Source organism: Gavia stellata, chromosome 4, assembly GCF_030936135.1.
Source record: "Gavia stellata isolate bGavSte3 chromosome 4, bGavSte3.hap2, whole genome shotgun sequence".
Classification (NCBI taxonomy): domain Eukaryota; kingdom Metazoa; phylum Chordata; class Aves; order Gaviiformes; family Gaviidae; genus Gavia; species Gavia stellata.
The window spans coordinates 37960041-37983168 of NC_082597.1; the positions used below are offsets into that span (position 1 = coordinate 37960041).

Consider the following 23128-nt stretch of genomic DNA (forward strand, 5'->3'; position numbering starts at 1 on the left):
TTCTGCATTCTCAGCAAAAGGATTGGCTGCTTTTGCTCCCAGCAGCACTTGGCAATCCAGAGGGTAAAATAAGGTGGATGGGAAGGGAGGAGAGTTGCACTGTACTTCTTTTCTGCTCCTTTATAGAAACAGGTTGGGCCAAACACAAGCAAAATATTTGTAACAGGAGTTACTTGTAGGCAGGAGGTACTGAAGCTCTGCTGAGCGCTGGCCATAATTCACCTTCACTGCTGGGGAACTGCAGTTCCTCTCCTGGTGTGAGTTCTTATACATGTGAATCACTTTTACATACATAGCTGTGCAATGCAGCAGCAGACACATCTCAGCTACCCAGACAGCTTAGCTTCTGCTCAGGTCATTATAATTGTTCTTGGTTTCACCTCTCTTACCTTAAATTTGATATACTAAGATGCCAAGATGGACAAAAACTTACATCTTTTTTCCTTCTGATTTTCATCATTTCAATCCCTTTCTGCCAGCAGTGTCCATTTACCTAAAGGCATAAATGTTATGGAAGGAAATTATTGCTTTCCAGACTATTGCCCATTACCTAAAAAGTAAAAAACTATATTCTGAATTGGCAACTCTTCCTGAAAAAGTTTCAACAAAATGACAACAACTGTCCTTTCCTAAGTGACAGTGGAGACTGTCATGTTTGTCCTCCAGTAATGCATTGTTAAATAGATCTGAAAGACCTGTAAGTGGCATTGCTGAGTTAATAGATACATATCTTTGAGTTGGATTGGACCCATCTACCAAAGTGGAAAGAGGCACAAATTGTTAACTTCATCACTAATACATATTCATTTAGATTACTTGTCAGCTGCAAATTGACCATAAAAATTACATCTGCAGGTGTAACTCCATCCCATTTGACGTTCAGCGGGTGTGTAAAATACGCATTAGGCATTCACTCTGTTACTAGTAGGTGCCACTCCAAGTGGAAGTAGCGAGTGACCCCCACACAGAGATACCACATTGGATTTTATCCCCTTCAGAACAGTGGTCCTAAAGGAGAGAGATAGCTAACATAACCATTGTTTGCTTTCTTCTTCCTCTTCCTCCTTTGTGCTACCCTTGCCTGTGAAATATGCTTAGCTTGCACAACACTAGCTGTTAGCGTAGCACAATTCATTCATTGCTGACACCAGGTTTCTCTTTCCACTTGTTCTGATCAATAATATCTCACCTTTGCAAAATGTTTGCATTTCTTTTGTTACTTCTGAGATTGGCCCACAGAGGCTGCCTGTTAACAGAGGGTGGTAGAACAGCCACAATCCAGAACTCATGTATTCTGAGCTCTGACTGCTCCCAGGCTGACTGTTCTCCTCGTTGGATAACCATGTCTCACCACCACTGCAGGAGAGGCCATGGTGTAAAACCACGACCAGGAAAAGTACAGTGCATTTGTAGCATTTTTAACTAAACTAGAGTGATAAAGGCATGTAGCTGTGCAGTCAGCCCAAAATATTTTGGAACCACCAGCAATTGCTCTCTTGCAAAAGTCTTTTGTTCTCCATCACCGAAACACTGCCTTTATATATTTGAATATTTATTGCCTTTTACATGCTCCACTACTTCAGGATTATTGCTTAATTAAACCTCAATTTACATTTTCTTAATGTTATTTAGGATGAATGTATCCCTGCCTTCATTTATAATTTAATTTTGTTTTATTTGTATTTGGGGGCTTGTGTTAGTAATTGTGTTTTCTCCCCTCTCAGGTTTCCTTTACTCTTCTGAGACAGATTATTCGCTTTTGATCTGTTTCATTTTAGAGTCTGCCTTTGCAAAAAACTCATCGTGAGTCACCGGGTGGTTAAAAGGTGTTATTCCTCATGGAAGAGAAAAGTGGACATTCACTGATTCTGTGTGTCTCTGCAGTAAGCAAAGGTGACACCACCACTCCAGAACAGGTTCCAGTGTTCTTGGAGGCTGAAGATCACACCTTTTAAGGCTTAAGTAGCTAGGATTTATGCCTATCTCATGCTATTGAGAACTAATCCTTAGCCTGTGGCTGACGGAGGCAGCTAGCTGATAACTAATTCTTTCATTTATGCAGTGACATTAGTCTCAGCTGGATTCATTCATCCAGTTCAAGGACAAGGAGTGTTTGCAGAGAAGGTCCATGGGAAGTCAATAAATAAATCTTTTCCAAGAGCAATGCAAGATTGCACCTCAACAGATTTTCTTGTGGAGGTTGTGACCTGCCTCTTCGGAGGATTTTACGAACAGGTTGAACAGATGTCTCTCAGAGGTGATTAAGGTAAAGTCAAAGGGTGAGACTGTAGACTTAAATGGTCTCTGAAGAGTCCTCTGAGCTCTCTGTTTTTCATTTTTTGTAGTATCTGGTGGAGGCTCCTTAGATCCCAAACACCTCTGATGCTTAGATGCCCAGATAATTTTATGGATATACAGAAAACCAAGCTACTTGTATTATTAGCGTTCTTTGCTCCATTATTGTCTGATAAAAATACATTAATAGTTCTGGGCACAGGTGCCTGGCTGTGCCACAGGTGCCCCAGAACCTGGCCTCTTCCCCTTCTCTTGTTTCACCTCACAAGCGTCTCCTGTGCTCTGGGCTGCACTGTAGCTCCACTTTGACAGGAGCACAGTGTTCCCACACCAAACACCTTCTCGTCTGGCTGACAGGAAACTCTCCTGCTTGTGGGTTTGACCCCCGTGGCTGAGACGGGTCTGGAAGGCAGGTATGTCGGACCAGAGCTCCAAAAGTTTTGCTCTGCTCTGAGAACTGGGAACTAGAAAATAATAACCATTTCTATTTGTGATATTTACCTGACAGTAGTCTTGATTTGTGGTTGATATTCATGTGTCCTTCACACAGATCTCCCTTCCCTCATTCACTCACTCCACAGTCAGAAAAAACACGTTTAGTTCTCAGTGTGCTTGGCCTTGCCAGAGGCTTGTCCTGTTGCTTGTGTTTGGGAATGTGAGTCTCATCGTATCATTAGAGTAATGAACCGGTTTTCAAGTCTCCTGATTTCTATTTCTGCTTGGCAGCTAATTGCATTATTAGGACAAGTCATGCAATATCAGCACTTCAGTGTTTTTTAGCTGAGAAATGGGTAATACCTCACCAGGCGCTGAGGTGGGGCTAATTACAGTTCTTGAAAATCAGAGTAATGAAAAGAGGGCCTCCAAAAGAAGTGCTGTGAGAGGGGAGACACAACCAGCTTTCTGCAGTGTTGGGATTGCCAGTGGTTTCTCACGGCAACCAGCTGGTAGCCTGGATGGCCATTCTGCCCCGAGGCTCTCTTCAGCAAATCCGGTGGAGGCAAAGCCATGCTTTCTCTTCCCTCTGCATGGGAAGCAGCAGAGCTGCAAATTCTTTCTGCCTGGATGCAGAAAGATTCATTCCTTCTTTCCTACGTACCCAAACACTGACACACTGCATACACACCAGCAACTATGAAATTTGGCTGCTCATTTAAAAGCAGCATGCAAATACATAACATTATTACCTATCTCCTTTAAACCACGTCAGTGCTGAGAAAGAAAAACAAGCCTTTTGAAATAATGTGGAAAGCACGCGAATGTACCACTTGGCAGTACTTTGGATTTTCAATAAAGGGGCTTTCATGGAAACCGGGACTGAGTTACCAAGAAGGTATTGGAAATACACGCACCGCATTCCAGCATGTATTGCTTGTAACTGCTTCAGTATAGAGGTGAGCTGCTAGTACTTAGTACTGATCATGCCTAGTAGGGCAGCTGGGACAGCTCAACACATGACCATACAGCCAAACTCTCTGTACCTACTCTGCCGTGTCCGTGCTGCCTACTGGGACCAGTTCCTGGCTCATGCATCCTGTGAACCATGTCTAGGAACTGCTTGGAAGAGTTGTAGTTGGCACAGACCACAAGCACATTGGAGAGTGTGATAACTACTGTGCAGTAACTGCCTACTGGTGTTCAAGACTTTGCCCCATCCTGGTTTAGCTCACTCGTTTAGACAGAGCTATTGCATCCAGATAGGCAGCACGTTGCTGGAAGGAGCCACTGGACCCACCTGGGAGCCTGGTCAGTGCATTTCTCAGGTCTGATTTGAGTTCAGCGATGACTGAACCTGGTCCAGGGCCAGTCTCCAGAACTGGCTGGAAGAGGCAGGTCTGCAGCACAAGGCATTAGCCAGGAAAGGCTTTAATGCAGAAGGCAGGTCCTGGTGCTGTGTCACAACTTCTCACCAGCTTCCCACATCTAGCACACAGGGCGGAAAGGCTGGAGAGGAGCTGTGCCACAGCACCGCACAGCAGTGCTGCTGAGGTGAGAGTGTTGCAAGACGTTAACCAAAGCATCTTTGGACCTTCCTCCCTCCGCCCCACTCCATAGAAGATCCACCTGCGAACACACACACACACAGGCTAAAAACCACCCAGACCTACAACTCTCTGTACAGAGACTCAGAGACAGGCTTGTCAGGGGGAAGGTTGGCTGAGCTGGAGATTCACAAGGCGCCACTAGCTGTAACAGCAGGTGCTTTTGTTGGAAGAACTGAAGATACGGTCAGGCTCCTTCCACTTAGTTTTGGAGAGTTGCTTAGTTTAGGCAGGTGGAGAAAGGCCTTGCACTAAAACTGGTGTCTGTGGGCTGTGCAGAACAGCAGTGTGGCATTACAGTGCAGAAGTGAGGGTAAGTAGCATTGGCATCTGCAAGATGTGGTATGCACTGGAAAGGGAGAGGGAAATTGTGATTGCTTTGCAGATCCTCGCTGTGCAAGCAGCTCCCAGGCTTAGCACGTCCCTGCCATGGGCTTCGGTTCTTAACCAGTAACCAGGAGTACTTCTTGATTCATGCAGTCCAGGTTTAACAGAAACATAAAAATAAATTTCAAGTCCCATACTCCACTAGAGAAAGTGTAATGGCTTGAACTGATTTTCAGCTAGAGTTTGGGTTCAGTGTGACTCATTAGGTTACGAATTATACAACTTGTCAGCAGTCCTTTTCCCCACCAGCTCCGTAGCAGTCAGTGGCATCTCACCATTCCAGCCTTCAGCTGCTCTGCTAGGGAATAGGATTTTACCTCCCACAGGAGTTTCGCTTTGCTGCTCCCGCAGTAAATACCACAATCCAAATGGGCTTCCTTCATGCAAGCGGTGGTGGGCTGTTCTCCTTCTGCAGAAACTCCAAGGAGCCAAGCTTCGCCCCATCCCAAAATATTCTGTTCCCCAGCACACTAGTGGTGCTGAGCCAGTGGGATCTCCCTTAAATGCGGGTGTGGGAACAGGTTTTCCCCCTTAGTTTACTACACTGGCATTTCCTAATGAAGTACAGCACTTCTGTGTGATAAACAGAAGTCTCGCTGCCAACATGCTCTGCTTATGCGTAATTCTTGGTAACAAAATACTGATTACTAGACACCAGTTGTTCTTCTAAGAAACATAAGTCAACACACATTTTGCATCTACAAATAAATGCTGGTTGGTAGGAATAGCCATACCAAAGAGCACAAATAAACACCAGGAACTCTGCTTACAGTTAGCATGTTTTTATGTAAGTAATTACTTTAAATGTGTGCTGTTAAATATCACATTTTGTGGTACAAATGGCTTTTCAGCCATTGGAATCAGCTCCTGTTTCTCATTTCCAAATTTTTGAATATCCATTACAGTGCCACTGGACAGTATTTCCCATGTAGTCTGCTAAGATTTCCCCTAGATGTTGTTAATTGCAGCATTCTCTCTTGGCTGACGTAAAAAGCATTACTGAAATTTTAGGTTGTTTCTAACAGTGTCATTTACACAGAAAGCACATCAAGTAAAAAACTGAGTTATTACTTATTTTGAAAAATGATTTAGCCTTTTATCCCATCCCTACCCCCCTTGGAGCCACATAATCTTTCTGACAAACATAGAAGATAATGCATCCTTGTTATAAGATATTACGAACTGCTGCTTTTATTAAGCTGAGCTTGTTTTGCCCACTTCAGAAGAATTTTGGTGGACTGCTATACAATCATTTGGGAAAATACATGTGATCTTTGTGTTTGTTGCTTACGCACTGTAAAACATAAGGCCTTTCTCCTACTTCACCATTAAGAGAGTTATAGCTGGACATTTGATTAAGAAAACTCATTAGAGAAGCTCAGTGACTGGAATATTACATCTGATATGAACATACAAATAAAGAGAATGAATCTGTATTTGAAACTGATGACAAACATCTCTCCTTGGTTCCTTAGATCTATGTACTGATATTGTGGTTTTGTGAGCTGTCTAGTTCAGCAAGTGGCACAGGATTTGACTTAGGCAGATTTGTGACTTCTTATATTTAAAGATGTTACTTTTGAACTGTTTGGTTTTGTTGAGAGAGAGAAGGACTTTTAGATCTTATTTTTCTAATAGGCCAAAACAAGAAAATACTGGCTAGGGACATGTGATGGTGAAGAGTCGAAGTACATTGAGTAAACTGACGGAATGCTATTTTAGACCATCATATGAAAGGGAACTTAAAATACTTTCTTCTGTTTGCAGGAATAGACAATCTCTATGAGAGGGCTCTTCACATCCGCAAACTCCTCCTTACTTTGCCCAGGTCGGTCCTTATAGTGATGAGATACCTCTTTGCCTTCCTCAACCAGTAAGTGCTTTATCATTCCCCAAGGTACTGTATCTTTATCTGCCTTCCTCTGCTGGTATTGAAGCTCTTTGGGTTTACTCATACTCTATGTAGAATTTACATTTAAGCTCAATTTCACAAAAGATGATCTTCTAATAGGCAATGAAAATAGAAGAAAAACACTAGTTTTCATTTAAATTAAAATTCCTTTTGTCCAAAACTGAGCAAGGTTGCAATAAGACAGATTGAAGTGTTGTCTGAAATGGGGATCGCGGGCTACAGCATTAAAGCTGATAAAGTAAGTTGGTAAGAAAAATAACAAATACAACCTGTAACTACATTAAAAATAATTTACGTAATTTAAAAGTAGAATTTTTTTTTCCTTATCTCAAGCTGATTTTAATCCCCTGATGGGAAAAAGAAATAGTATATTCAAGCACCACAGGCACTACAAGTTACGTATTTGATGCTAGGCACTGCCAGGGTGAGACTTTGTGTTGCTGCTTCTATTTTCTGGTAATAGGGCTACCAGTATAGAGAACATACATCCCCAGTGTATGCTTTAATATAAAGTAGCTTGGTTCTCACATTGCAAAACACAGGCAGCTGCTGCTAGGAGGGTTGTGTGAGAAAGGGAAAGTGGTATTCATGTCTTTATCATCCCAGAAAATCTTCATTCTCAAAGAGAAAATAAAAGACAAGCTGGGCAATTGCACTGTGTTTCTCCCTCCAGTCCTTCACAGCCCTCTCCAGTTTTGCTGATCCCAGTATTTTCACTGCAAATTTTGCCTTTTGTGCACTTTGCCTTTTGTGCACTTTGCTTTTCTCTTTCAGCTGCCATATTGTCTGTTTCCTGTTATATCTGTTTTCATATTGCCTTTTTCCTCTTTTTTTTTCCAAATTTGCCTTCTGCTGATTCATTCTGTCTTTGTGACCTTCCCCGTTTCATCCATCCTGTCTGTTCCTATAGAAACAGGGTCTTTGCAGCCAGGTTATGTGTGCGTGCCTGTGTTCACAGCTGTTCCTGTTTCCTTTCTTCTAGTAATTTCTGAACAGCTTTCAAGCAATATTTAAAAAAGGGGCAGAGATCTAAAGTTTCATTAAAATAACCGTTCATTGAAAACATGAATTCATCCCTCTATACTGACACTGTGTAAATATCTCATAGGCTTATATCGCAGCTTCTCCTCTACGTACAGATTGGCCAGAGTTATACGAGATTGTACTTGTTACATGGTCATGTTAGCTACATCTGTGCTCTCCACAGGAATGCAATTCAGAAAGCAAGCTAAATCCTGTATGCCTCCAAACTGCTCCTGGTGCATCCACAGGAAAAACATCCCCATAGTTTGACTTTCTGTAAATCCAGTTCTGTTTTTTGCATATGCAGTTAGGCCTGCTTGGCCACATGAAGTCATCAGACTAGCCATCTGGCCTAGTGTCCTGCTCAAAGCTTCTAAAGTTAGACCAAGTTGCTCAAGGCTTTGTCTTGACTTCATGAGCACCAAGTGGAAGGGAAATAATCAATTCCCTTGACCTGCTGGCTTTGCTCTTCCTAATAGAGACACTACGTAACTAGTCTTCATCGTTGGAAGACACGCTGCTGAATCGCATCCAAGTTCTTGTCCAAGAAGTGCTTTTACAAGTGCTTTTCCTTGGAAGCTGATATCTAACAGCCAGCTCCAGACTGTAATAATATATGGAATTATATTATCCTACTGGCAGAACTTCACATTCATCCTTGTTGAACTTGATGAAAACCCTGTTCATCCATTCCTCCATATTGTCAATGTCCTTCTAAATGGTAACGCTGCTCTTTAGCATATCTGCTGTCCCCCACAGTGTGGCATCATCTGTAAGTTGGCAGAGTGTGCACTCCATCCTGTTGTCTAGGCCGTTCATGAAGATATTGAACAGTATCAGCCCCAGTATTGAGCACTGAGGAGCACCAGATGTTACCAGCCACCAGCAGAACTTCACGTGTTTCATGATGATAATCTTCTTTTTCACATTCTTGCACACATATAAAGGCTGAACCACCTTATAAATCAGTAGAACAAGATGTCTCCCATTAACACACAGTGTATGATAACAAATCATGGCCTAAGAAAGAGGAGAGCATGATTAATTTTACAAGCTAGTTATGAAGAGAGTCATGTAGAAGGTGTGCCTCTTCAGTTTGCATTGATTGTACATGTACACTCTATAAAATTCCCTTTCTAAAGGGAATATGATGCTGTATTTAAACACAACTGGACATACTAATTCATACGCTGCTTCAGAGTGCAGAACAACACTGAGGTAAGGGGCGTCCCATTGCTTCAGGTTCTGTTTGACTGGCCCTGCACAGAACCACTCAAAAGTCAGCATTTCCACTAGAAATGCCAATGCTTTTAAACAAGGGAATAAAGAGCAACTTTTCATTCAAAATCAAAATTGAAAACTAGTAATATTGACTTTTCTGGAAGAAAGGAGACCTTGCAAAAGTTGATTAATAAGAACAATCAAAGCCTTTTGTTTGGTTGCTTCCAGAATGAAACCCCTGTGGGAATTTGTGGGCAGAAGGCAAGGTGCTCAGGGATTTTTGGTTGTATGGTAAATACAGAAACCAGAAGTCACAAGAGCCTTTGCAAGATCCAGGAACTTAGCTACCTCCAGTCTGCCTAAGTTATATAGATGGGTGAGATGCATCAGGGTCTGATGAGAAATGGTAAGCATGATCCACTTTGGATCCAGTCCACTTGGGCCTCAAGGATAAGCAGTGATGAGATAGAAGCAGCAGCAGTTGATGCATTTTACAGTAGCCCGTTAAGTCAGTGTACACTAAACACTATAGTGTAGGAACACATACATCTACATCCATATATGTGCTATAAACTCACTTTATAATGTCTATAGCCTATTGAAGAAATCCCCTTTTTTTGTTTCTTGCGTTATGTGGGATTAAGTGTCAAGGAGAACAGGAAATCTCTAAGTTGTGATGGAAAATAAAGTTTCTCCAGTTTTCAGAATAAGGTTAGTCACAGTGGAAAAGTCAATTTTTCTTGATTTTTCTGTTGTAACAGCCTTTCACAGTACAGTGATGAAAACATGATGGATCCATACAACCTGGCTATTTGTTTTGGGCCAACCCTGATGCCTGTTCCAGACGTACAAGACCAGGTGTCTTGTCAGGCACACGTGAATGAGATAATCAAAACTATCATCATCCATCATGAGGCTATTTTTCCAGATGCTAAAGAACTTGATGGCCCAGTGTATGAAAAATGCATGGCTGGAGATGACTACTGGTAAGTCACAATATTACCCTTCTATCTCCTTAACAAAATCATTAGACTGGTTGTCTAGATAACGCCTGTGATACAGAATAACTTTCACACACAATGGAAGTATGAAGATAAATGAGAAGAGTGTTTAGGTTCGCATAGGAAAGTGTTAGCTGTAAAAAACATGAAGCAAAGGCAATTACACCGATGTTCCCTACAACATTTTGTGGAGGAAGCTACCCTTGTGTTCAGCCAGACGCAGCCAGAATTCCAGGTGTACTATGCAGAGCACACAGCCAGAAATTGGCTTTCTGACTGTGAACCATCTTAACAAATTTCAGCTTATGATGCCTTCCCTCTGCTCCTCTCCTCTCTCAGCAACACACACACCCTTCCCATAAGTGAAAGTATTCAAAGGTTCTGTGAACTTCTTAGTAACTGAAGACGTTGTTTGAAAGAGAGGTGTGTAGACTTCTTCAGTAACTGTGTATTCATAGCATGTCATGAGAATTATGTTGCACATAACTTTATAACATTGTAAGAATAAATTTAACTAATCTCATGGGGGTGGCATGTTTTTGATATGTGTGTAGAACATCAGTTACCCCCAGTGGACTGGGGAAGAAAGGGACTGGGGTTTAATGCCCACTGAAGCATCCTTTTCATGCTGTGGATTCTCTCTCTGCTCGACCTTTTGTTTCCCTTCAGTGACAGCCCATACAGCGAACATGGTACATTAGAGGAAGTGGACCAGGATGCTAGTACAGAGCCCCATACCAGTGAAGACGGTATGTCTGTTACATTACTGTGCCTTTGATAGGAGTAAGTTTTACAGGTGTTTCATGTGGGAGACCTTCTTCCTTTCCTAATTGTGTCTTATTTGAAAGAAGAGTATTTGCAGTCCTGGTGGTCTGTAGCAAAGCCGGCATCTTTAATCTCTGTTTGCGTGCTTTTTCACTCTGATTCATCTGTGCTTGACCAGCTGTTTCCTTGTTCTCTCCTGATTTGTCCAGTCACAGGAAGGGCAAGAGAGAAACTATTTCAGTCAGCACATATCATTTTCTGATACAATGTTACATTTTCAGTGACTCTTTTGTCTGCAAAAGCTAAACTTATCAAAAGTGTGTCTTTAAATATTTCAACTAAAGGATATTTGCCATTCAGTGGGCTCTATTTTGATATGAATTTAAAAGCTGTTTCATCTAAAGGATTTATAAGTACTGAAAAACATGTGTGTGTCCCCCACAGTAAAACTTCTGAACAATGGTTATTTGCTACAGTTCTGGTTACACTAGATATCCATGAAAAATTTGATGCATCTCTATTATACTAATTCTTTTTAGCCAGGTGTCCTAAAGGTGCATTTGACTGAGACATATTTCAGTTGGACCATCCTTCAGATGTCCCTCCCAGTAACTTCTGCCCTGTTTCAAGCAAATGTAACAGATGGAAAGAGGTGTCAAAAGTGTTAAATAACTACCATTTTCCTGACAATTAGTAGCCAGTTAGAGGTGAAGGATTAAGAATAATGGTCCCTGTAGAGAAGAGCTGCAATGTGAGCTCACTGCATATCTGGTCAGCAGGCAACCCAGACAGAGGAACCAGCACATGTGCACTTAGCACAAGCAGAAACAAAAGCTTCCCCTTGTCCTTCTCAGAGGATGTGTGGAAGAGGAAGAGACAGAGAGGGGAAAAGGGGAGGAAAAGAGCTACAGCACAGAAGGAATTTTTTTTTCAAAAAAAGATGTCATAAGGGATACTGGTTAGGAGCTGGGACAATTGCCATAGGGAAGGGGAACAGGAAGGTGTATCTATAGGAAACCTGGCTACATTGGTCCCATTGCACACAGAACACTGTAAACAATAGTTCCACCCTAGCTGTACCCGTCTGCTTCGTCACGTAGACAAGCTGTCAGTGACAGATTGCCTGTCTCTTCCCCTTTGCTGCGGTGAGGAGGGGCAGGCAGAGTCTATCAGTGCAGCTGTTTGGAAAGGAGGGACAGTTGGGTGGGCAGGCATCACAGAAGGGGGAAAAAACTGAGGATAGGAGAGAAGTCAATGTTAATCTTCTTCCTGGAATGTATACGCATGCCTGCACCCACAGTAGGGAATACTGACAGTTTTACAAGACAGCCTGTACGTGGGTTCCTCTTGACGAGCTCTGTAGAACTAAACCCATCATCTTTATATAACACGGCTTCGCTAAATGGTGTGAACAAACTCATAATTGGACTTCAGTTTTCCAAGGCAGTATAGGTATACTTTACAAGAGATCCTTCTTCCCTTGGAGGTATGAAGCAAGAGTGGAAGCTGAGGAGTTCTGTCTGTCTCTCATTTAGAGCACAAGCTAAGTAGTGAAATGCAGGCGACACACCAGTTCAATACATTGGGGCCAACTTTGGGGTCCCACAACCAAACTGAGAGATAAAGGCCCAACTGGGCATTCAAAAGAAGTGCAGCTTTTCAGCAGCAATCAAAAGCGGTTGCTTCAAAACCACATCTAGGAAAGATTAAAACATCAGCAGGATCCAGAGGAGCAGGACCATGGCATCGCATAGTGCCTCACCTGTGCCTTGATAATCATGGGCTTTACCCCATCATTGTGTTGTTATAATACCAGTTTTACATTCCTGTTGTGGTGCTACCTGTGTTACAAGTGTGTCATTGGTGGAGACAAACCCTGAAGAGAATGGCTGTCAACAGGACATAGTTCTGTTAAAAGATTTAACTGCTCAAGACATGGCTTTTGTTCACCACATTGGCCAGCAATTTATTTCTAGGTGCCCCGTCACACCTTTTTAATTAATTCAGTGCCAAAAGGAAGCAGACATTTGTGTTTACAGCAAAATAATTGTTAGCACAAAAATATTTGTAATCTAGGGAAATACTGCTGCAAAGATAAAGATTAACAAGCCTGGGTTGTGTACAAAACAGTGTTGGCCTTCAGCTCTCTGCCTGCAAGATCTAACCCATTTTTTTTTTCCATGGATACAGCTTTCTATTATAATAGGACATTTTTCTAATGTAGGTTGCAGGCTTTAAATTAAATGCATTCACCATCTTTTTGCACATACATTCATGTGTGTGGACAATCCTTTTATAAAATGTTCCTGGTACCAAATATGAGAGTAGGTGATAATTTTTCAGTTTTCGTATTGAACTTCATGAGAGTCACTGATCGACCTGTGGTGGACAAAAAAAAAGTTTCTGCTAAAGAGTTTGGAGTATTTTGGGGGTTTAATGTGATTGATTCATTGATTATAAGCTGGACGCATCACTGCCAGCTGTACGTGGGGAGAGAGAGAAATTGAGGCACAGCATTGCTGCTGTATTGAACAGACACATGGTACTTCCATATTTCCCTATGTTAGGAGATGGAAGAAGCAGATTCTATAAATGTAGGTGTTTTTTAATGTTGAATATCTGATTAGTTTTATGCTAAAATGTTGTATACATACACAAGACCAAGCAGCTAACCCCATACAAATTACAGCATTATTGAAACATAATCCAGAAGCTATGATCAAAAGTGAAAGGATTTATTTTTCTACTTTAGTTATTGTTGTTGTAAGAATTACTTGCTGTATAAAGTTAAACTACAAGTGAATCTCTCTGTGCCTACTACAATAAACCCATCTGTAGGGGCTGGCTCAGTAGCACTAGGAAGGTTTAGTTACAATTTAGAAAATAACAAGACTTTTTAAAAATTAAAAAATAAAGTATGTCTGCAAAGGTAAAATCTGGTAGCTTGGGGAAAAGAAGGGTGGAACTTACAATTGAGCATATAAAATACTTCATAACTGCTTAATTTTAAGCATATAGATTGCCTTTTTTTCCTTAAGGTTACTGGTGTTCATATATTTCTGTTCATCACTGGAAAGGGAAGAGGGAAGGACATGCATTTTACGGTAGTGTTTTCAGTCTTTTTGAAATGTACAGAAAGAATCCCTATTAAGGAAAGCACTTAAGTTTCTTCTTTCTCCTAAATCTGGAAATGAAATTTAATTTGTGAAGTTCAGAACATTTGTACTCAAGCTGAGGCACAAAAAAAATCTAACTGTAATTTTGCTGCAGAAAAACCTTTACCTGAAAGTGCCTCTGCAGTAAAGATTCAAAGAATATTGTTCATGTTTTGCTGAAGCAGTTTTTAGCATATTTCCTTTACCTTCAGTTTGCTGGATATTTTTTATTCTTGTTGGAGGCATATAGAAAAGGGTGACTGTGTTTGTTTTCAAAGGAAGTAAGAGAGAATTTCCTGAGGAAGTTAAACAGATGGGTTTCTCCTGGGAAAACATACATACAATTAATATCATACTGTTCATAGATATCTCATAAACATAGGGTAAAAATTGAGATGGTAGTTCTGCTGGAAACAAAAATTACAGGGACGCATAAGGTTGTAGGTTATTGTTGTGTCCCCAACACACAGTAATTTTCCTGCTTTTCAGTAGCGCATGCTGCGATCAACATTTTACCAAATTCTGTTCTGTCAACACCTTGGAACATTTCTTTGCTTTTGCTGTTCCCCAGTCAGAGAGCTGCTGTCCTGAGGACAGGACTTCGAAATTGCAAAGCCACTATTCTCTGATGGGGTGCAGAAGAGGATAAACACACCAGGAGATAGCGTCTTCCCAGGCAGTTCAAGGACGCACTCTATTCCTGACACCCAGGGTACATCTGGGAGAACTGAGGAAGAGCAGACCAGAGCAACAGCAAACTCCTCCAAAAAGTGCAGGGGATGGTCTCCCCTCTTCTCCTTAGCTCCTTGTGCCCTGAGGTGTAGAGGGCAGCGCAGTGCCGCTGCAGTGCCATCACCTCTGTAGGGAGGTTAGTACCACATCTGGTGCTCCAATCGCAAAACTAAAATTAGCACTCATGTTTCTTCTGCCCTTTCTGCTCTCCCAACCTGTTGGATCTGGACAACTCTACTTGGCATCAAACCTTGATTTTTAAGCACACTGCAACATAATGTGTCGTCAAATGGTGGTAGCAATCATAACGAACTTTGGGGGTCATGAGTAAAAAAGTGAGAACAGAGCTGGCTTATTAAGAGAGTCCCTAAAGCTTTTCCCACAGTTCTTCAGTTTGTCCTAATTTTTCACTTCCATACCATTGCCTGAGTCACTAGAGATGATAGGTGGTGAGATCCTATATGTCATCAAATACTTCCTGCTATTGCAGGCAAATGCCCCCAGGTATGGACAGAGCAGTGCAATTACATTTCCCTCCAAGCTATCCATTTTACTGTTAGACATTCAGTACCGCACAGAATTTGAGTTACAGATCCCAGATTTAGCTTTCATCACCTTTTCTTTCCTGGAAATGCTTGTCTGTCATTCAGTAACCTTGATATTAAATGGCTAAGCTTTTCAAAATGCATTTATTTCTAGGAGTAACTGTCAAGGTACTTTGGTTTTAACTATTACAGCTTGACCTGTAACAAGGAGAATTACTATTTAAGTACAGTCTCAGTACTGTTTGCTATAGGAAAGTTCTCTCCACTTAAAAGCAACATTCAGGCAAAGAAAATGCCCTTTTCAAAATAGTAAAACCTGTCTGAATTTATTTTTGGTTTTATTAAGAAAACTGTAAGATCTACTGGGCACTCCTCCCTGAGGAGGTAGAATTTGTTACCCAGGCAATCTAACGAACATGTCTCAAAAGTCACATCTATTATGGGTACATTACCAATTCATACAGCTGGTTCCAGTGGGGCAACTTCCTTCAGACCTCTGGGAACATATGTGAGTCTTGCAGGTGATGGAAGGGTACAAAAAACAGATTCCCACCATGCACCACACTTAGATTAGTGTAATTCCACTGAGGGAGATAGAACTATTTCTGGTTTAGCCCATTGATTTGTAAATAAAAAGACCTGTATACGCAAATGTGGGATACTATATGGTCTGTTGAAATTAGCAGAGAAACAGGCAATCCGTAGCTGATCAGTGTAGGGGTTTATCAATCAATCCAGTACCCATGACCATTATCAATTAACTTCAGAGAATGTCAAAGGAAAATATGTACAGGAAATTTGGGATTTTCTTACTTACTGTAAAGGGGTTTTGGCTTGGTTGGAGGGGTTTTTTGCATTTTAAAGTAATACCCGTTAGTAAGTGACTGGCTCACTGAAGCATGGGAGCTTTTGCTTCAGGATTCTTGACCCACTCTTCCGTAACCCATAACTTACCTGCAATCCGAGAACAGTGGGTTCATATAAATGTCTGCTCCTTTTCAATCCTACCCGATCCAAATAATACTTTGTTATAATTAATTCCACAAGCAACATGCATGATATCTGTAGAAACAGCGTTCTTTTGTCAGTGTTGCGTTATTGCCATTCAATTTAATATTGCCCCCTTAAACACAATGCAAGACAAATAGGCATGTTTAGTTTTATTTCTTTTCATTTGGCAATAGTGTTTTTCCATGCCTATGGTCGCTTTGTCACATCTGTTAGAGATATACTGTAAATAGAGTATCTAGAAATGAAAACAAGATTGTATATTAGAATATATCACTAATATATACACCAGCATTAAAGTTTTCCCAGTTTTCCAGAATGGTTCTTTCTATGTCATCTTTACATATTCTTTGCTTAAAAACATAAAGCCAAGAAACCTATCACCCCCCACTTGCCTGCGCACCAGGGAATGGCTGCCAGCGAGCCATCCAGTAGTGATGCATTTTCAGGAATTAATACTGTTACTGCTAGATTCTTGTTCGTGTTTATACAATCGAAGTAATTTCTGCCAGTGTACATTACTTTTGTATTTGTAACAGTGAATTCCTTGTACCACTGTATGCCATCTCTGGAAAGTTTCTGGGTTTGTAACTCCTAAACACCGTGAAGTTCGTCACTGACAGGAGCTCTTAGCATGACTGCAGAAGCAGCAAACCACAAGACAGCCTTCTGCAGGCTGGGCAAGTTATTAAAAAAAACAGCTGCAAACTGTAACCTCAATAAAGGTGTTATCATTATGCTTTCATGCTGCAGCATGAAGTTAATTTTAAAAAGACATTCCTGCGTAAAATGTTGTCATAAAGGGACAGTGGCTTCTATTACCAGCCTGGTTCTTTGGGGAATCACAACCTCAGCGATTTTAATTTGCACCAGACAGAAAGTTGCTATGCTGGTCATTAGCCCAGATGTTAATCTCCATCTAAATATTGCTCTAATTATGTAAAGAAACTTGCCATTTTGGGGACTCTGAGTTACTGGAGTCAACAAAGCGTGTGATTTTTAAACCTCTATTTTGCAGGTTTTTCTTTATGTTTTGAGACTGTGGTGACAAATTTTAATTTGTTTGAGCTCAGGTGCTTTTGGTTTTGTGCAGAAGAAACTAGAGATTGTTAAAATCACAGATGTCCGGGCACAGCTCTGAATATACCTGCAGGCAGACATTCAGCAGGGACCCTACACTGACATCAGCAGGTTTCCGACCCAAGCATGGGTTAGAGGATGGAGTCTGCTACCAGTGTAAGACTGAATTTACCAGCACGCTGATGGAAGATTAGCCAGGACTGCTGTAACCAATGTTTGACTGCAGAAAATACCAGCCTCCCCTCCAGGTCTGGAGCTGTCTGCCTCACTCAAAAAGGGTGTTAAGGAAGCAGATTAAAGCACTAGACGTCAATGTTGCATAAATGACTAGGTTTTCACTAGGTCCGCACACTTGTCACGTAAAGGACAGAAATCTCACAGCCCAATTAGGCAGAGCATCCCTACTCGTGCACAGGGAAATCCTATCTTCCTTCTTTTGCCACTGCTGATGTTAAAGGCACTCCAGTTTACTTTTCCTTTATCACACTGCTTCCTCAGACCTCTGATTATTCATCTGGGTTTGTTCATCATATTTTCGGAGGTCTTCATTGCCTGGCCTCCATCCCACTCCCCAGCCAGGAAGGAGCCCTTGCAGCAGGAGGCAGAGGCCTCTCTCCCAGCAGCAGCTATTGTAACATTTGAGTATGCTGTTATGTTTTCTGCAGTTCGCAAAGCAACCCAGATGTTTCACACTTGGGGCACAGATTGATTATGTTTCTTTGTAAGGGACATATTACAACTACTGCCTGAAGTCTGCCTTAGCTCAGCTGATCTCTGTCAGCTCTGCTCAATAAGAATGAGCACTGAGAAAATGCAATAAATGGGTTTTATGAAACCAAAACGAGCAGATAAGCCAGTGTGGAATCTGATATCCATTCTTCTTCCCTCCCTACCCAGAGTGCGAGCCCATAGAAGCTATAGCCAAGTTTGACTACGTTGGAAGATCTGCACGAGAACTCTCTTTCAAGAAAGGAGCTTCCCTTCTGCTCTATCATCGAGCATCTGAAGACTGGTGGGAAGGAAGGCACAACGGAATTGATGGCCTTGTCCCTCACCAGTATATAGTGGTGCAGGATATGTAAGCAGTGTCTGGTGTGACAAGGTTCTTGGTGGGGTGTAAAAACATGCTGAAGCAATTAAGAAAGTGATTTCCAGACGGGACAGTGGTTTGAAAGCTCAGATAGATTAAACATTTGCTTTCTATGCAGGATGCCTCTGTCTTTATTGCCCTGAATTGACAGCTCTTAATCAAAAGGTACTAGTAGGCTAAGCTGCTTTGTTTATGGATATGTTCCCAGTACATTAGAGATGGATGCTGCTGCACCTATTTTAATTTGATTATCTCTTTGTAGCAATTGCTGACATTTAACTTCAGAATAGCAAAGGCCAGAGAAATGCAGCCCTGAACTCTTCTTTTACAATATTAAGCATGTGCTTTGCCAAGGAGGACAAAGTTCTTGTTTACAGAAAGGTTACAGTCCAAATGTAAAGAACTCAGTAAACAGAAGGATTATACACAATTTTTGGAGACGTGGAGAGGCTGCAGTGCATTATAACATGCCTGCTTTTCTTAAGGGGATTAAAATCTGGGAGTGCCAAGATGCTCTCTGTCACACCTAACTCACTGACTTGTCATCTCACCATGTGTGTTCTGTTCAGGGATGATACTTTTTCGGACACACTGAGCCAAAAAGCAGACAGTGAGGCCAGCAGCGGACCCATAACTGAGGACAAGTCATCTTCAAAGGACATGAACTCTCCCACTGACCGTCACTCTGATGTGTATTTAGGAAGGTAAGCGTGAGCATAACATGTTTTCAGTAGTACTGCTCACAGCTCAGGTAACAGCAATTACTTCTCCACGTGCTTATGGTGGGTCACTACAATTTGTCCTATAACCACTTCTTCATTGGTGCAGGCAAAGAAAGAGATCAGAACCTCCACCTCCTCTAAGACGCCCCGGCAGGAGCAGTGACGGTCACTGCCCAGTACACCCACCTCACCCTCTCTCCAACTCATCTGTGGAACTAGGTTCCCCCAACCTGGCAACTCACTGCAGTCCCAGAGCTCTCCTTCAAAATCGCAACCTCAATGCTGACAGCCCTGAAAGGAGACGTAGACCTGGACATGGCAGTCTCACTAACATCAGTAGGCACGATTCTCTAAAGAAGATTGATAGCCCTCCAATTAGAAGATCTACATCATCTGGTCAGTACACAGGTTTCAATGACCATAAACCACTGGACCCAGAGTCAATAGCTCAGGTTTGTGTCTTTTTTTATTTTATGTCACTCTCTAATTTTTTGAGGAGCAAGTCTCCGTGAATAGCATAGCACAGAGCAGGTACACTGGCAGGAGTGTGCATGCAGGAGAATACACTACTTTTACCTTTTAAAACAGAATGCACGTGAAAGAAGATGCATTAAGGGATCCTGGATAGAAGAAGCACAAGGGGTAATAGACATTGCAGTAGCAATAAAAAGAAATTAGTTCCTGTTATACCATAATGAAATTGCCTCTGCCACCCAGAACTCTAGGACAGTATATGATTACAACAGCTATGTAAATCTGTGTGCTCTGATGAAGGCTGGCCTATTCTAACTTGCATGTAATTAGTGTTCAATTATTTCTCAGTATTATGCTTTGCAGAAAAGTGCTCTGACTGGCTAATAGCAACCATTGCCATTCCAAGCACAGGTTTACATTCCAGGGTCTTGTGCATTTTACATAGTTTTCATATAGTTCATACCGTATGTTGATTTGATGCTTGTAGTTGTGCCTAATGATGTGCAAGACATTGCACCTGCATAAATCATGGGCCATCTTATCCCTGTGTGAGCACTCACCAGTCTCATGCCTGGCAGTGAAGAGGTGAGAAGGATGGAATAGGGAGCACCCCGATCATCAGATTGGTCTCTTGTACAGAGCTGGTAACAGCTCTTGAGCAAATAGATACTACTGTCTTCAGAACTCGTGTTTTCTCTAGGTAGTGTAACATGATTACTAGGGGCACCCTGAGGGTACAATATGATTGCAGAAGTATTTTACAATAACGCTGGCACTCACGTTTTAAAATTTAATGTACTGGTGATGCTTGCTTTCAAACTCTGCTTCCAACAAGGGACTGTCGTGCTTGGGTCAGAAAGCTGAACCGTGTATTAGAGTTAGAAAGTGTAAATGTTGTTGCTGTTTTATTTTACTATAAGTAAGTTATTTGTTTACTTTCCTGGAACCACACACAGTGCTGTTTGGTTTAAGCTATTTTTTTTTGATGCATAGGCTAGTGATCATTCAGCACTGGGAGAACCCAAACTTTGATTAAACTGCATGAAAGTTATTGTGAGCAAGCAGGGAACACCAGATATCTAACCTCAGTTGTATCTCAATAAACTAGCATCTTGGTGCATTCTTTTAGCATTTGTGCCAGAAATTCTGATGAAAAAAATAATTTCATAGGCAAGCTCACTGAACAATGTCTTGCAGTTTTTTCTGCTTAAAATTTCACTCAGAGAAACAGGAGGAGAGAATAGGTGAAAGAAACATAAGCTTTATTTCTTTACAAAACCTGGTTTATAATCCCTGTGAGGGAATACAGATCCTGAACACCTGGGGCTCTAGATGAGGGGAGCAGTCAGCTAAGAGGTAGCAAATGGACTAAAATCTTTACAGCTGTCAGTACCCAAGAGATGACAGAAATCTTCACAGTTAAAAATGCTGCTAAGCAAATATCCATTGTCCTGACAATCACTTAATAAAGTGGCTTGCAGGATTTAGTTTGATTGATTTTTTTAATTTTTTAGCTGAATTTTGACACTTTTATGTGAACAGGTTAAATATTTGTAATGTCCAGCTTCAGCTGCCATCTTGTCAATCATAGTGTCTTTCAAAAAAATCTGGTGGAAATTGGCTTAGCACTATAATACTCATTAAAGAAAGGATGGTTGGCAAATTAACTCATGCATTTTTCACCCCCTCCCCCTGCTCCTCCGGTGCTGTGCGTTCAGTAGCAGTTCGAATGACGTGCCGCTCTCTCTGTGCTCTGACCCAGGACATCGAGGAGACCATGAACACGGCGCTGAATGAGCTCCGTGAGCTGGAGCGGCAGAGCTCAGCGAAGCATGCCCCCGATGTTGTGTTGGACACCTTGGAACAAATGAAAAACACCCCCACCTCTGCCACCTCCACGGAGTCACTCAGCCCTCTCCACAGCGTCGTTTTAAGGAGCTCGGAGCCTCAGATCCGCCGTAGCACTAGTTCTTCCAGTGACACCATGAGTACTTTTAAGCCCATGGTGGCCCCTAGAATGGGAGTGCAGCTGAAACCTCCTGCTCTTAGGCCAAAACCTATTGTTCTTCCAAAAACGAATCCTAGCATAGGACCTTCCCCGCCTTCCCAGGGTCCAGCCGATAAATCTTGCACAATGTAGACAGCTCAGCCACCCACAGTGCCCGGCTGGGGTATGCTAGGGAAAGGGATGGATTGACAATAGAAGTCAGGGCTCCAGAAGATCATTTGTTCATGTTTGTAACTGGAGAGGCTTTGTTTTTCAGTGTTTTTGAATGTATTGTCTGAAACTAGCTACATTAACATGGGCATTTGTATTTTGTATGGTTTCAATTAAAAGAAAAACTGGACAATTGTGCATCATTTTAAGAAACAAACATAGACTTACTTGAAAACTTGATGCTGCACCGTTTGTAATAAAAACAACACATCACAAACAGCTTGCCACGTTGTACCATACTTCACAGTCTTACAGTAGCTATATAATAACAGATCCTGCACAAAACTAAAGGGCGGGGGGGGGGTGGTGTCAGGGGAGGTGGGACCTCTCATTTCTGGGTCACTAAACCAAATCTCAAGCAGGTTAGTAAGAGCTGAAATATAGCATGTGAGGATTAAGTGTCTGTGTGGAATGTCTAAGTCATCTCAGGCCACATTTCTTATTTAAGACACACCAAAAAAAGACACCAAATCCTCACAACTCTCACAATTGGCACCAAGTTTTAGCTTTCTTGTTGGCAGTCTCACAAGAGACAAGTGCTGGATGGATCTGGAGATCACATTGCTCTCACCGATAAAAAGCAGCATTCCAGGTCACAGCTAAAGCATATCTCCAGAAACTCCTTTTGCTGTCCTCTGTAATAGTGTACCTTTTCTCGTGAAGCTAGACCTTCATTCCCTGATACCACATTTTTCACAAAAGCTAAATTCATTTGAAGTTCATAGTTGAGCGAGCCAGGCTCTGGGGAGTGCATGAACCTGTTGGTCCATTAGGCTGGCTGATAGGCGATTAAAAGGATCAACTACACGGTAATTCAGCAAAGTATCCCATTGACTTTATTGCTCAGTGTCCAATTAAAGACATGATTTGAGCTGTAATAGTCGGAGTTTCGAGCTGACCTAGCTCCACTGGCTGCCTTGCACAGCGCAAACGCTCTGCGCACGTCCTCAGTTATGCTGACGGAAGCAAGATGGGGACTCTCTGAAGAGGGACTACCTCCTGCCAGCGATGCAGGGGTCACTCACAGGACAGACAGCTGAGTTTCTACTGCCTAGATTCAAGCTGACTAAAGTTTTCCATAACCACTTCCCCGCCCCTTCCCCTTTTTTTTAGATCACAGAAATCAGTACCTTTCTTATGTCTGTGTGAGTGATGACTGTCAACTTTGCTTAGCACTCTGATGTTAAACTTCATTAGGCGTGAACTAAATATACAGCTGTTTTGCACATTGCAACAGTAAGCCATAATATTATTTCTGTGAATATATTTTCCGACATCCAATCCATAAAATAAGTTTCAGTGAAGAAGACTGGGAAGAAAAACCCGTTGTCATCCACCTACAGGAGTACAACTGGCTTTAAGCAAGATCTGTCTTTCCACCTATTATTTAAGATCTCACTGTTGGAAAGCTTGAAGTTGTACCACTTGCTATGCATAAAAAATTGAGTTTGGGAGGGG

The 23128-nt window shown here is 41.8% G+C and overlaps 1 protein-coding gene across 2 annotated transcripts in view; it reads left to right on the forward strand.

Moving 5' to 3' along the window:
- Window positions 1-21930, forward strand: part of SRGAP1 (SLIT-ROBO Rho GTPase activating protein 1) — a 148745-nt gene extending 126815 nt beyond the window's left edge. For both annotated transcript variants that reach the window (XM_059817120.1, XM_059817121.1), the window contains exons 16-22: window positions 6492-6597; window positions 9642-9866; window positions 10551-10630; window positions 18064-18244; window positions 18826-18960; window positions 19085-19430; window positions 21215-21930. In XM_059817120.1, the coding sequence (XP_059673103.1) occupies window positions 6492-6597; window positions 9642-9866; window positions 10551-10630; window positions 18064-18244; window positions 18826-18960; window positions 19085-19430; window positions 21215-21592 (1451 nt within the window). In that variant the 3' untranslated portion in view covers window positions 21593-21930. The remainder of the gene's footprint in view (window positions 1-6491; window positions 6598-9641; window positions 9867-10550; window positions 10631-18063; window positions 18245-18825; window positions 18961-19084; window positions 19431-21214) is intronic.
- The last annotated feature ends 1198 nt before the right edge of the window (window positions 21931-23128 follow it).